This window comes from Panthera tigris, chromosome A1 (assembly GCF_018350195.1).
Source record: "Panthera tigris isolate Pti1 chromosome A1, P.tigris_Pti1_mat1.1, whole genome shotgun sequence".
Lineage (NCBI taxonomy): Eukaryota > Metazoa > Chordata > Mammalia > Carnivora > Felidae > Panthera > Panthera tigris.
In genome coordinates this window covers 143,134,578-143,149,976 of record NC_056660.1, presented here as the reverse complement: position 1 = coordinate 143,149,976, position 15,399 = coordinate 143,134,578, and the positions used below count along the sequence as shown (strand labels likewise).

General features: G+C 41.1%; 1 protein-coding gene across 1 annotated transcript in view; it reads right to left on the bottom strand.

Annotated features, from left to right (window-relative positions):
- Positions 1-15,399, bottom strand: part of THBS4 (thrombospondin 4) — a 45,272-nt gene that overhangs the window by 16,370 nt on the left and 13,503 nt on the right. Inside the window, exons 3-9 of the mRNA XM_007079980.2 lie at positions 10,963-11,210; positions 6,123-6,231; positions 5,659-5,741; positions 5,279-5,330; positions 4,853-5,064; positions 3,207-3,344; positions 697-765 (exon numbers count right to left, since the gene is read on the bottom strand). Coding sequence (XP_007080042.2) covers positions 697-765; positions 3,207-3,344; positions 4,853-5,064; positions 5,279-5,330; positions 5,659-5,741; positions 6,123-6,231; positions 10,963-11,210 — 911 coding nt within the window. The remainder of the gene's footprint in view (positions 1-696; positions 766-3,206; positions 3,345-4,852; positions 5,065-5,278; positions 5,331-5,658; positions 5,742-6,122; positions 6,232-10,962; positions 11,211-15,399) is intronic.

The following is a 15,399-nucleotide window of genomic DNA, read 5'->3' as shown; positions in this document are numbered from 1 at the left end:
TGAGCTGTCAGCACAGAGCCTGATGGCAGGGCTTGAACTCACAAGCTGTGAGGTCATGACCTGAGCCGAAGTCGGACCCTTAACCAACTGAGCCACCCAGGCGCTCCTATAAAATGTTTTTACATACAAGCAAACTAGAGTAATTTTCCTAGGGACAAAGTTTGAAGCAGTCACAAATGGAATCAGCAGGTCTCTTGATGGTTACTGGGCCACACCTCTATCTCGGAATCAGTTGACAAGAACTTTCAGAAATAAAACCATATCTAAATATATACACTTTAGACCTCTTAAGAGCTAAGCATTTTAATACGAATGACTTTTGGAGAGATTTATAAAAATAATGAATACTATTTGGGGATTGTGTCATCACCAATAAAATGTATATTCTGAACTGTATAAACTAAGAAGTTCTTCATATTTTTAAAATAAAAGAATATTTTAAAAATATATTCTAAAAGCCCAACATTGCAACTATGATTAAAATACAGCAGCTAGAAAATTATTCTCATATAAAAATTACTTATAAAATTACTCTCACATGAAAGACTATTTTTCAACATAAACTTTTATCTTCATTTGCCAACCAAATATGTTGTACCCACCTGTTCTATGTGTGTTTGGGGTTATGATTTATAAACATATGATTGTCTCAATAACTGGTCTGCTTTGATAACATCATCCATGAAAAATACTTACCAGAGTGTTAATACAGATAGAGTTGAGAACACATGCTCCGTTTTGACACTCATCAATGTCAGTGCAGACCTAGTACAGGAAAGTTTAAAGACATACTCCATTTAAGCAGAAGTGCAAATAAATTTTGCTTTGATATCTTTGGGTGAAGACATGGGATTTCAGGTAAAATGGTAACAGGAGCGTCGCTTTAGCCACTTCCCTGTGTTTGTATCAATCTGAACTTGACCTAATTTCAAGTGATAGTTGCCGCCTTGGGATTTAAGGTTGTTCAGAAAACACAACTGGTATGATTCATCTGTTCCTGCAACCTTTTTACTCAGGAAAGGACTTCTATATCCTGTTTGGTACTAGATGTACTTCTGTATGAGGATTCCTAGCTTTCTTCAATTCTGGAAAATTCTCAGCTTCCCTCTGCTCCTACTCTTTCAATTTTTTCTTTGGAACTACCAATATAAGCCAATATTGGACTTTCTCATTAATTTCTCCTTTTGACTCTTAACCTCTTGTTCATATTTTCACATATCTTTATTTTTCTGTGCTGCATCCTGGATGATTTCCTTAGATGCACCTTCCATTCTATATATTCTCTGCTAGCTGTCTTGCCCACCTATTGAGTTTTTAATGTCAATGATTACATTTTTCACTGAGTAAGTTTAACCTGTTTTTCAAGGTTGCCTTTTATTTTTCACACTGCCCTATTTTTTTTTCTTTTTTTTTTTTTTAAATTTTTTTTAACGTTTATTTATTTTTGAGACAGAGAGAGACAGAGCATGAACAGGGGAGGGGCAGAGAGAGAGAGGGAGACACAGAATCTGAAATGGGCTCCAGGTTCTGAGCTGTCAGCACAGAGCCCGATGCGGGGCTCGAACCCACGGACCGTGAGATCATGACCAGGGCCGAAGTCGGACGCTTAACCGACTGAGCCACCCAGGCGCCCCAACATTGCCCTATTTTTAAATTATGATATCTATTCCTTCCTTGGCCTCTTTATCCTTTTGAACTGTTTTATATTTATCATGTATCCTCAGGGTAGCTTAAATCACCATTCACATAAATCACCATTTTTGTTTATGAACAAAATGTTTATGAACAACATACCTTTAGCGCCCTGTTTTTGCATGTTCTACTGGCACTGGGTTTCAGAGTCTCTGTTATGACTTTGACATTAGCCAGGGCCCTAGGGATTTTACTGCACCAGGACTAATTTTTATGTTAATTTTCTGGCTTGTATTTCCATGTGGTATTAGTAACATAGATTTGAAGCTCATAACGGTATACGGCACAAACCTGGAGCTCTGACTTGTTGTGGGAAATATTCCTTTTTGTCAACCATGTCCCAAAGATGACATGAAGTTTCCTTGTTGATTTTGGGGGCTAGTAGTTTTCTCATCTCCTCATAATGCATGGGTAGGGTTCATGGCTTTATGAAGGCATGGTAGGTCTTTCTAAAGGTCCAGGACTACATCTGCTATACCTACACAGGTGCTAAAACCCCTGATTCCCACTCCTAGGACTGATACCCAGCTCCTACCTCCCATAAGCATTAATTTGTTAAGTTTTAGCAAGGTGGCTCCTTCTACTTCAGTTGAGTCTACCATATTACTGGAAATCCACTGGGCACTGCTTCTTACTCTCTTACACAAAGCACTGTCTATTTCATTTCGTCTATTTTCCTTGGTTTAGTCTTGGAGATTTTTGTCTTTAGAGGAGAGGATGAAAAACTTTGGGTCATTACTCTAATGGTTTCTTGTCACTCGTATATGTCCAGCTTGCCTCCTTTTTCTAGTCTTAAAAAATGATGCCCTCTAGAATCCTTTGATAGGCAGCTAGGAAATAATGAACCCTTGCCCTTCTTCAAACCTAATAATTTCCCTAAGGTAGTAAAATATATTTATAGACCAACCACTTTTAAGGGCTGAAGACATCAAAAAGAATTTCACAGTCAGTCAGTTAAATAATGGCCAGGATATAGTAGAACATTTGGAAATAAATGGAGACTGTCACAAAGTGCTCAAGTGCTTTATGGCAGTTTATAGCTTATATAAGAAGAAGGGGGGTTTCCTCAGGGGATTATTTCTACTCTTGAAATCCTCTCATCTCTAAAACAGCTTCTTATCAGCAACAATGACTCTATAAAAGTGACCTAATTTTTCAAAGCTTTTATTTGCTTCCTTGATTCTCAAGTTATTCTGCAGGACAAAACGTTCAATGGCTAACAGAATAAGTCTGACATCATACCACATATTTAGTATTACCCCACTCATTGTTTTCCTAGTGATACTCTATTATCCTGATTTGATAGTTTCCTCCCTACTAGATATTATGAACATCTATACTCAGAAATGAGTTGGAAAACTTCCCTATTTGTCCTTTGTGCACCATGAAATTCCACATAGCATTGGCTGTTCAAGGAGGTAAAGGGTTATAATGAAAGAGGTGAGAACAAACCCAAGGTTTTCTGTTGGTAATTAAGATAAAAAATGAGTAGAAAGACCGTAACTTCAGCCCACCTGCTTGTTTGACTTGGCAAAACTGATCCCAACACCCTGCACCATGGGCCCTGTGAAGCCCATGGGGCATGCATCACATCTGAAGCCGGGAGCCAAGTTCACACAGCGCACACCTGGGTAGCAGGGATGGTATTTGCACTGGAAACAAAAAAACCCAAAGTCTTTAGCCACATGGAGAAAACACACACTCTCATTCATCTATTTGTACATGCTTATCTACTTAACTGTCCATTTCTTGGTGACCAAGATGGTAAAAGGATATAAAGGCTTCTAATTTCATAGTTATAGACGGAATCTCAGACACACACAGTATAAGGCTGACTTCTAGTGGGCTTTGCTGTATTACAAATAACGGCATGGCCAAGTGGAAAAGGTCCTTAACGATAATCAGTCTACCTCCCAGTGTAAATTCTCTGATATTCTACCTTGTAATTTAAAATCACCATGGAAGGACAGTGTTCCTGGACTGCCTGTCAGGTGGCTGTTAGGTGAATCCAAATGCATTACTAAACCAAATTCTCAAATGAAAAAATCTCAAGAAGACAAGGCCAGGGTAGCTGTTGCTTTTTTCAACAAGATGTGATCTATTAGGGTCTGTGCCTGCCTTCATGCCCTATAGAGTCCACGGATGTTCCAAGGCTCTTGGTAGTCTAGGAGATTGGTTCTGATTTTTTTTTTTAACCGCTTCAACTAATGTAAAAAACATGACCACTTCCTGCCCTTTCAAAAGGAGGAAAATTCCAGCTCACAGATAAAAACCAGATGCAGTTCTGTGAAACATGTACAGACGTCTCTCCAAGTGAGGGATTACTACAGACCATCTTAATTGCTTACTACCTGGGAAAGTAATCAGCTGAGTGCTACCATGAGCCTGAAGGAGGTGTGTGTGTGTGTGTGTGTGTGTGTGTGTGTGTGTGTGTGTGTGCGCGCGCGCGCACACACCTAACCTCTTTGCAGGCACCGTTCTTTCTCCTTCTAGTCCTCCTCTGGCTTGGTGGGAGGGGAAAGGCATATTCTGGTGGCGGCCTTGCTACCTACTGTGAACACTGCTTTGGGACTGGACTAAAGACTGGCTAACCACAGTCTTGAAACAATCTCCTTTAGAGGCTTTTGCAAGCCGGCCAAACAGCCTGTGTTTGCTGTATGTCCTTCTGGCTCCATCCCTCAGCACTTTTGGTTACTCACAGGTTATAGGATCTCCTCAACAGGCTTTGCTGGTCTGAGATTCCCCTCTGCACATCTAACCTGAAGAAGTTAGTTGCAACCCCTGAAATATACCCTCACACAGATATTCCCCCTCCCGTGTTTGCAGAAGTGTAGAAAAATCCAAACTGTAACAATGACTACATGAGAGAAATAATCGATGCTGGGGTACAAATCTCAGCATTATAGTGACATGGCCCAGCAGAACAGCCGGGAACACAGAGAGGAGATATTACAAACAGAGCCACAATCAGGTGTCATGCCTCCTTCATCCTGCTGCTCATGGTCTTGTGCTCGCTAAGGATTCACGAGGGAGAGTATTTATGTCACCTGGAGAACAGCCCATGTCATCCCAGCATCATCAACCTGGCTTCCTTTTCCATAAGCTGTAGGGTGTACAAGATACTTAGGGAGCCCCTGTCCCGGGGAAGCTGAACTTTTACCTCATCAATATCAGAACAGGTGATCCCATTTCCTGTGTAGCCCTCGGGGCAGGGCCCACACTGAAAGCCATCTCTGGTGTCAGTACATCGGACGCCGCGGAAACAGGAGTTAGAATCACAGCGGCGCACTGGGGGTGTCGAGGATGTCATGGGCGCTGGGGATGCAGGGGGCACCAGCGTGTTTGGGGTTGGAGACTGAAAGCTCAGTGGACCTAGAGGAAAACCAATAATCCGCAGACTTTTTGACCACCAGAAAAACGTAGCTGATTCAAAATGCTATTTGATTTTCCAATGAACTTCCCTTCCCTCCAACTCTGTGCCAAACCTCCAGAAACCATAGTCGGTGTAGCCTCACTCCATGGCCCTTCATCAATCCTCACCTGCTCGTCCAACTCAGGATGAAGCAGTTACTAGAACAGCACTTACCGCAAGCCTGGCACTCAGCTATGGTATTTCGCAAAAATGATGTTTCCTTGACCTTTAGAAATGGGAAGGGAAAAACAGGATGGAAAAGGAGTATCTGATATAGAATCCAGGAATGAAAGAATCCATGTGTAGCAATCTAGTAAACACTTCTTAAGGTAGTGCTAATGTAGCCTTTGATGGCTCCAAGGAGAGCCATCACATACCTGTCCCCCACTTCCAGAGCCCTTCGAACAGACCTCTGGGGTAGTGGGCCACATGGGGCCACCTGAGGTCTGCCTCCAGGTCCATCTCCCTGCCCCTGCTGCCTCAGCAGCTCCACTAGCTCATATGATGAGCTTCTTTGACAGGACTAGGGATTTTCCATGCTGTGGCCTTGTTACCTGCTGTCTCAGAAGATCCTTCACCTCTCCCAGGAGCTGGTTGAGTTGGGTCATTTGCCCCAAGAACTGCCGATTAAAGTCTCCTGTAGCCATAGCAAAAGGCAAGGAGCATTCAGCCACTAACAGACATTTCTACCATGGCTCAAAAGCAAATGGTTTCCCAGAGAATCATCATGACAAAAACCCGAGGAGAGGAATTTAACTTGGGGTAATTCATCTAATTCACCTAAAACAAATGATAATGATGCCATTGGCTGTTAGCCCAAATTCATGAGTTATAAAAATAAAAGCACAATGGGAATATTTCTTGTCCCGCTCTTTGGCACAAGAGCCTGATTTCTGTAGACACATCCTGTACCTGTGCTCTACTGAAGTTCACCTTTCAGTGATGGGAGCCAGCCCACTTGGGGGCTCAGGGTTTATCTGTACTGATGAAGGTGTGCAAATTGCCCAAGAGCCCATACCTGTGCTTGTGGTGGCCAGTGGCTCACTCTGCTGTAGGAAGCAGTCTTGCAGGCTGGCCACCTGGAACAGTGAGCCCCTCACCACCAGCTTCAGCTCTTCCAAGGAATCCTGGAAGAAATCACATTCATACCACACATTGCTGACACTGTTAAAAAAACCAATGTGCTTGCATACTCACATAATTTTCATAACAGAGTAAGTAGCCCTGTATACTTAGACTCTGACAGCTTGCATAATTTTGTGGGTTTGATTTTTCCTAAAACCTGCCAGCCCTATCCTTCTGACTGAAGCAAATATGGAAGTAGCCAATAACCTAGGAAAATGCTGGCATCCAACTTGGCCTTAGGGTTCATCAAGGTGTCTCCGAGAAGAGGAAAGGCTTTTGCTTTCATGGTAAACAAGTTATTTTGTGGCAGACACCTCTTAAGAATTGTCTGGAATTTATTTATGAAATTTAGACTGTAATAAATAAGACACTGATCTCAATTTTAAACGCTATTGTTTTTAGGATGTCTCGGCTCCAGGTTTTAGCAAAGACCCTGATTTCCTTGGGCTAGGAGAATGAATAAACAGTATACTCTCTGATTATCAGGTAGTTGGAATCATACTTTCACATTATTGGTTGATATCAATCATTCTAGTCACAAAGTCAATTTCCTCACCTCTTTATTTTATAATTTTTAATCTACTCATCATTGTATACTTGTGACAGAAAAAAGTTTATGTTAACTGCCAGTGTAAAGTTATCATCCTTATTTTATTATTATTTTTTAAATTTACATCCAAATTAGTTAGCATATAGTGCAACAATGATTTCAGGAGTAGATTCCTTAATGCCCCTTGGCCATTTAGACCACCCCCCTCCCACAACCCCTCCTGTAACCCTCAGTTTGTTCTCCGTATTTATGAGTCTCTTCTGTTTTGTCCCCCTCCCTGTTTTTATATTATTTTTGTTTCCCTTCCCTTATGTTCATCTGTTTTGTCTCTTCAAGTCCTCATATGAGTGAAGTCATATGATATTTGTCTTTCTCTAATTTCACTTAGCATAATACCCTCCAGTTCCATCCACGTAGTTGCAAATGGAAAGATTTCATTCTTTTTGATTGCTGAGTAATACTCTATTGTATATATATATCACATCTTCTTTATCCATTCATCCATCGATGGACATTTGGGCTCTTTCCATACTTTGGCTATTGTTGATAGTGCTGCTATAAACATGGGGGTGTATGTGTCCCTTCGAAACAGCACACCTGTATCCCGTGGATAAATGCCTAGTAGTGCAATTGCTGGGTCGTAGGGTAGTTCTATTTTTAGTCTTTTGAGGAAGCTCCATACTGTTTTCCAGAGTGGCTGTACAAGCTTGCATTCCCATATCATCCTTATTTTAAAAATGAGGATGTTCTTCCAATGGAAAAAAGACAGTCTCTTTAACAAATGGTGCTGGGAGAACTGGACAGCAACATGCAGAAGGTTGAAACTAGACCACTTTCTCACACCATTCACAAAAATAAACTCAAAATGGATAAAGGACCTGAATGTGAGACAGGAAACCATCAAAACCTTAGAGGAGAAAGCAGGAAAAGACCTCTCTGACCTCAGCCGTAGCAATCTCTTACTCGACACATCCCCAAAGGCAAGGGAATTAAAAGCAAAAGTGAATTACTGGGACCTTATGAAGATAAAAAGCTTCTGCACAGCAAAGGAAACAACCAATAAAACTAAAAGGCAACCAACGGAATGGGAAAAGATATTTGCAAATGACATATCGGACAAAGGGCTAGTATCCAAAATCTATAAAGAGCTCACCAAACTCCACACCCAAAAAACAAATAACCCAGTGAAGAAATGGGCAGAAAACATGAATAGACACTTCTCTAAAGAAGACATCCGGATGGCCAACAGGCACATGAAAAGATGTTCAACGTTGCTCCTTATCAGGGAAATACAAATCAAAACCACACTCAGATATCACCTCACGCCAGTCAGAGTGGCCAAAATGAACAAATCAGGAGACTATAGATGCTGGCGAGGATGTGGAGAAACGGGAACCCTCTTGCGCTGTTGGTGGGAATGCAAATTGGTGCAGCCACTCTGGAAAGCAGTGTGGAGGTTCCTCAGAAAATTAAAAATAGACCTACCCTATGACCCAGCAATAGCACTGCTAGGAATTTACCCAAGGGATACAGGAGTACTGATGCATAGGGGCACTTGTACCCCAATGTTTATAGCAGCACTCTCAACAATAGCCAAATTATGGAAAGAGCCTAAATGTCCATCAAGTGATGAACGGATAAAGAAATTGTGGTTTATATACACAATGGAATACTACGTGGCAATGAGAAAGAATGAAATATGGCCTTTTGTAGCAACGTGGATGGAACTGGAGAGTGTGATGCTAAGTGAAATAAGCCATACAGAGAAAGACAGATACCATATGGTTTCACTCTTATGTGGATCCTGAGAAACATAACAGAAACCCATGGGGGAGGGGAAGGAAAAAAAAAAAAAAAGAGGTTAGAGTGGGAGAGAGCCAAAGCATAAGAGACTGTTAAAAACTGAGAACAAACTGAGGGTTGATGGGGGGTGGGAAGGAGGGGAGGGTGGATGATGGGTATTGAGGAGGGCACCTTTTGGGATGAGCACTGGGTGTTGTACGGAAACCAATTTGACAATAAATTTCATATATTAAAAAAAAAATGAGGATGTTCATATGTGAAATTTAAGACACAAAACAGATGAACATATAGGAAGGTGGGAGAGAGCAGAGAGGAAAGCAAATCACAAGAGACTCTTAACAACAGAGAACTGAGGGTTGATGGAGGGAGGTGGGTGGGGGATGGGCTAGATGGACGATGGGTATTGAGGAGGGCACTTGCGATAATGAGCACTGGGTGATGTATGTAAGGGATGAATCACTGAATTCTACTCCTGAAACCAATACTGCACTGTATGTTGATTAAAATTTAAATTAAAAAATATGTAAGTAATAAAGAAATAAAACAAGGACACTAAGTATTTTCAGAGTAGTTCTGTTTTCTAATTTTGCTAAGTTAATACGCAACACATGCTATATAACAGATATTGTTTTGGACATCAGGCTATAAGCTCTATGGAGGCAGGGCCATGACTGTTTTGCCCACTATGCTTTCCTTAATGCCTAGAATATGCCTATTTGTTAGCTGACTGAATAAATAAGAAGGTGACTATGAAGACAGAATACTGTAGTCTTTGATAGTCTAAGGATTTAGAACTTTTGGAAAAATTCCAATGAGTTTAGTTTCTGATGACCTTGACATGGCTGACTCCTGGCTTTTAGAAATTGACTTATTTAGTGGTACACACTAAATTCTGAAATGGTCAGTGACACAATTTGTGACTGTCATTCTGATTATTTGGGCTACTTTGGGGATTCAGAAATAAAGTTTTGCATATCTCTCTATTCACTATTTTTTTCTCTATATAAAAATCTATACTAAGTCTATTTGTGTTTTTCTCTTTTTCTGAAAAAACAAAAGAACCCTTGCATTTTAGCTTTCTTGAAGTTTCTGCTTGAAAATGCTTCCTATTCTCCAAACACAAAATTCCAGTATCAGATTCATTGTTTTTATATTATTATGTAAAACTTCTCAGCATTCCTAGCTGTAATGGAAATTATTGCTTATACCCAGTCTCTTTGTACAAAGGGATCAGAGCAGCTTGTAACTAAAGCACATACAATAAAATAAAGTAGAAATGGAAATGAAGATTGAGACACAGAAGATAACATTATGGGCCGTAACAGATGAACACAGTTACTGATTTTGGCATTGACTTCTACATCAATGGAAGGTAAAATTCAAGAACTATGACCAGTTATAATAAATGGGAAGGACAAAGAATGCTAGTTCTTTATAGGAAACACATTATTTCCTGGCACAAAAATTTAAAAGCAATATATGTGGCAATTTCTAGGGGAGGTGCCATGATATAATAAAAAATACCATCAACATATCATAAAACAGAAAAGGGGTGAAGAGACTTTTAAGGCCTCATGGAACTAAGTTGGCAGTAAGGTCTTTTTTGCTAGGATTGCTCTAATAAGACACATGAAAAATGTTGTTCCTAGTGCTTGGAGTTTCCAATCATTCTTTTTCGCTTTCATTAAAAACAGTAAAATTATAGAAAAATTTAAAATAGATCATCCTATTGCTCTAAGATTTTGTTTTTGTTTTACGTAATCTCTAGGCCCAATGTGGAGGTCAAACTCAGGAACCCACAATCAAGAGCCGCATGTTCTACCAACCGAGCCAGTCAGGGGCCCCTCTAAGATTGTTCTTTAAATTTTTGCTTTTCCTTTCCAACTTCAGAGGCTCTCAATTTTAGCTTCTGATTAGAATCAGTATTATTATTATTATTTAAAAAAAAATTTTTAAGGTTTATTTATTTTTGAGACAGAGAGAGACAGAGCATGAACAGGGGAGGAGCAGAGAGAGAGAGGGAGACACAGAATCTGAAATGGGCTCCAGGCTCTGAGCTGTCAGCACAGAGCCCGACGCAGAGCTCGAACTCACGGACCGTGAGATCATGACCTGAGCCGAAGTTGGATGCTTAACCGACCAAGCCACCCAGGCACCCCTAGAATCAGTATTATTAAAAATACTTAGGCCTAGGCACCACCTCTACAGAATTTAATTCAATTTGCCTTGAGCCTAGGCCCTCTTTCAATAGGTTTTTAAGTTCTACAGGTAATGCTAATTATGCATCCAGAATGAGACCCACACATGACCTCAGCATACTCCTCTGCATTCCCTGAGCCTGGGCTCTTTCCACTTTGGAGAATGGCTTATGGGTTTCTACCTGTGCCTTCCTCTGGAAGGTCCTTAATTCAATGGACTCAGGACTCTGGGAAGAGCCGGAAAAGGCTCTGGGGAGATTGTGAACAGAATCCACTTGGGTGCAATCCATGTAGAGCTCTACAGAGCCAGTCCCTCGCCGCAAGTTGGTGAGTCTCAGGAGGACCCTGTGCCGCCTGCCATCAGCCAGATGCAGGTTGTTGAAAACCACCAAATGAATCCTCCCATCGTTCTTCAGGTAACGGAGTACAGCTGGAACCAAGCATATATCAACCAAGGATGAGAAAAGGATGAGAAAGGGCAAGTCTCTGGTAAACAGCCTGTAGGTCACAAGGCTGGGTTACTAGAAAGAATGCAAACAAGTTGGAACCATAAATATTCAACACATTGTGTGCCGGGCATTATTCTAGACACTTGTAACCCACTCTGTTGTTGAGGATGCTTTGTGCTCATGGAAAGACAGACACTAAGTAGCACATCTGAAAACAAACAATTTCAGACAGTGGTAAGTACAATAAGCAAGCAGAATCCATCAAAAGTCAATTGAAATCCAAATAAGCTCCTGAACGCATAAATCCATTAATTCACCAATTCATTTATTAAGCACTACAATGGAGCTGGGTGCCGCCCTTAGTTGCTTTCAACACTTAATTTCTATTCACTGCAACCCTATCAAAGTGGAATAACTCCAGATGACAAAAGTGAACGTCAGGTAAGTGAAGGAACTTACACAAGGACACCTAAGTGGCAAGACTAGAATTTGAAACTGAGAGGAGGGCACCTGTTGGGATGAGCACTGGGTGTTGTATGGAAGCCAATTTGACAATAAATTTCATATATTGAAAAAAAAAAGTAAAAAAAAAAAAAAGAAACTGAGTGGTTTATTTCATGACTAAAGGAATGCGAACTATGGCTAGGCCTTTGTAAACATATATTGAATGGAGTATTATCTGTCATACTGTCCCTCTGCAACCCATCTTCAATTTAACAATGCTCAGAAAACCTAAGGTATCCATGGTTGCAAAAGAAGGACTAAGAAGAAGATCTACTATCTTATTTTCTGTTTGATTTTTTCTTTTTTTATGTAGGTAGCTAACTATTCACATATATCCTTAAGCTCAAGCATTTCCACTTCTTGTTAAATAAAAATTCTTACAAACTTTAAGATTCTGGTTTTCTGTCTTGCTTTTTACTCCATTACTTTCTTGAATTTATTGAGCCCTGAGCTGAAATCTGTTCAGCTGAGCCTTTGGGAGTTAAAGCCCATCGAGTGAGGTTTGCTCTAAGGACCCAAGTTTGGTCTTGGGAGCAAACCGATTTGCTTCTAAGGGCTTAGTGAGTCGACCCAAGAACACCTCCAAATTCATCCATAGGTACCATTGCCAAACTACAGTTCGTTGCCAGAAATAATCATTTCAGGAATATGTAAGAAACATTTGGTACAACATATATGCATAAAAAGAGAGGGTGCACTAGCTACTTTAATTTTAGTGTAATCATGAAATGGAATACTATGGAATAGGCACACATTAAAAACACAGACAGAGTCCTGGTATTTTGTGGAGTGAGAAACGCGTTGAGTCATAGTATAATTTCGTTCAGAAAAAAATATACAGAAATTTAGAAGGAAATATGTCAACTTTAATACGGTCATTGGTGGGTGCTTGGATGATGTTTTCCTCTTGCTCATCCTCATTGTCTAATTTTTTTCACAAGAAACATGCGTTATAGTATACAAAAAAAAATTAAGAAGAAGTGAATTATGTACATATACCCAGACTGTGCTGCTGTCAAGCTGTATGATTTGTAGCAAGTAACTTGGACTATTTTTCCACAGGTACCTTTTCTGAAGAGTGTAAATGCCAACTTGGTGCCTCCCCGTGGAGTAACCAGCCTGTTGATGTTGTAGTACTGCCAGAAAAAAATAGTCACCACTATGAAACTTTCAGGATTTATTTGAAGACTTCCTCCAAATGTATAAGGCTGTCTAGGTGGATATTCCCACTGCTTCTAAAATCTGCCCAGATCTGTTTTTCCATTTGACCATGACTGGAGAGGGCCAGATAGCCTTAGGTTCTGTGATATGCAGAGATGCCAGGAGGAGTAAGGAGATCTTCTCTTAGGCCTATGTGCTCACCACCACTCGCTTACCAAGAGAAAACAATTGGTAAGACCTGGCAGGACAGACTGGCTAAAAGACCTTTCTCTGACTCTAATACAAAACATAGTATTTTACATATGGTGGTATGAAGAGAAAGAGTGGGAAGGAAGAAAGTAGACATGAGTAGACATTCTCGAGGCATTATAAATATGGGATACGCCAGAATTTTTACCTCTTTATGTTGTTCAGAATTTCAACAATAACTGCACAGCTGGAAATTGAAGGCATATATGGTACCCAAAAGAGGGAGAAAATTGATCAAAACCTATGGACTAATTCAACTTTTCAGAGCTCATTTCTTTACTGTTTTGAGCAGTTTTACAAATACCTGGAGTTTTACAGGCCAGTGAGAATACCACTTGGGCCACCAAACTTCAATTAGGTCATAGACATGTATACTCAACATCTCCTTATTCTCTTCACACCACAACCTCAGTACCTCAAATTAACAGTTGAAGAGGATACACACAGTGGCTTAAAACAGATAGCCTTGGTTTTCTTCCTCAAACTGAGATTTCTGTGGAATTCAAAGGAAACATATTTTCATGGGCATCTTGCCTGCTTTTAACAGGCTTTCCAGGGCATGTGGGCCATGATTTATTTTCATAACTGAATCACTAAGTTTAATTTTATAAATAGTACCCAGTGGAGCACTTTACACATAGCAGGTGCACATTAAATGTTGTGAACATGAACTTTCAATGAATAATAAAATGATTGCATGGAAAGCGTTCCATATATAAATTATGAAGTTTAGAGAGGGGCAATTCAATATCTACTGCAGAGAGCAAAACCTACTGTTGTGCTCATGCTGTTATTTAAGGGGATTCTATACTTCTGCCTGGCTTTGTGTTGCAGTGCAGTGCTGAAATGACAAATTCCTCATGCTCCTAGATCTTGTGACAATGGCAAGAGGAAACAAAAGGAAAAGAAAAATCACGGAAACCTCCATCTTCAAAACGTCCGTTAGCAGAAAAATTATCAAGTGCTTTGACATTTACCATTCTTCATATTTGATCCAGTGATTCTCATTTCTCTTATGGCTTCCATTTTTCATTTTTCTTTTTTATTGCAAAGTAAGGAGTTTCAATGCTTCAGTGCTTCAATACTTATTTTATCTTCAGAGCAGTAAGACTACCCCAGAGGGCAGACAGGCACCTGCTCAGGAAACTCACTGTTGTCACATCAGTCACACTGAGTTGAGACACATTCTAAAGCTCTGGCTCTAGGAGCTTGCAGCCTGCGGGGTGGAAGTTTCTCCGACCTTCTCCAGAGACAGCACCGTTGGAGCAGGAGAGGGCAGACATAGTTGCCTCCCTCTCTCCGGCCCCCTTTTCCAGTGCTCACCTTGCCTTATCTTTTTTTTTTTTTTTTTTTAACATTTTTTATTTATTTTTGGGACAGAGAGAGACAGAGCATGAACGGGGGAGGGGCAGAGAGAGAGGGAGACACAGAATCGGAAACAGGCTCCAGGCTCCGAGCCATCAGCCCAGAGCCTGACGCGGGGCTCGAACTCACGAACCGCGAGATCGTGACCTGGCTGAAGTCGGACGCTTAACCGACTGCGCCACCCAGGCACCCCCACCTTGCCCTATCTTAATGCAACACACATACACACAGTAGAGAGAGCAAAATGGAGTGGAGATACTACAGAGGTAATAACATAATCAGGTCCCCCCCTCCAGGAGGGGTGCAAAGCCAGTCCCCTGAAGCTGCTAAGAGTGGTCTTCTCCTGGGTCAACCACACCTCTGTCCATCACCACCTCCAGGAACACCGCACTCAGGAAAACAGTCATCGGTACAGCTTTGTTTCTTCAGCTGCGGCACACTGCGTTCTCTTATTCCCTCTTCACTCACCACTAGCTGAAACCAGTTTGGTGATAACTGCCTGAAAACCGCACGTCTTCAAACGGTGTTTCTGTCCCCACTCTGTTCTGTCGCTGGCTTTGTCCACCACATTCCTGCCTCACGTTCCCACCAAAAGCTTCTCTCTGCACATTTTATCTAGACCGACAGCTTGAGCTCCTTAAAGGACTCTTCTGACCAAGTTATTGCCTTCTCAAAGCCGCACACAGGCAAGCAACTGAAATCTTTTAATAGCTCCCTAGTGGTTCCTAAATAACATCTAACCTCCTGATCCCAGGACTAGCTGCAACCTTCCCCCTGCCTTCATTACCCAGCCAAGCTGAACAACCCGTATTAGGTTTTCCCTCTGTGTGGAGTGCCCTCTGCTCCATCGCTTTCTTTCCTGATCCATCACGGCTACTCATCTGAAACCAA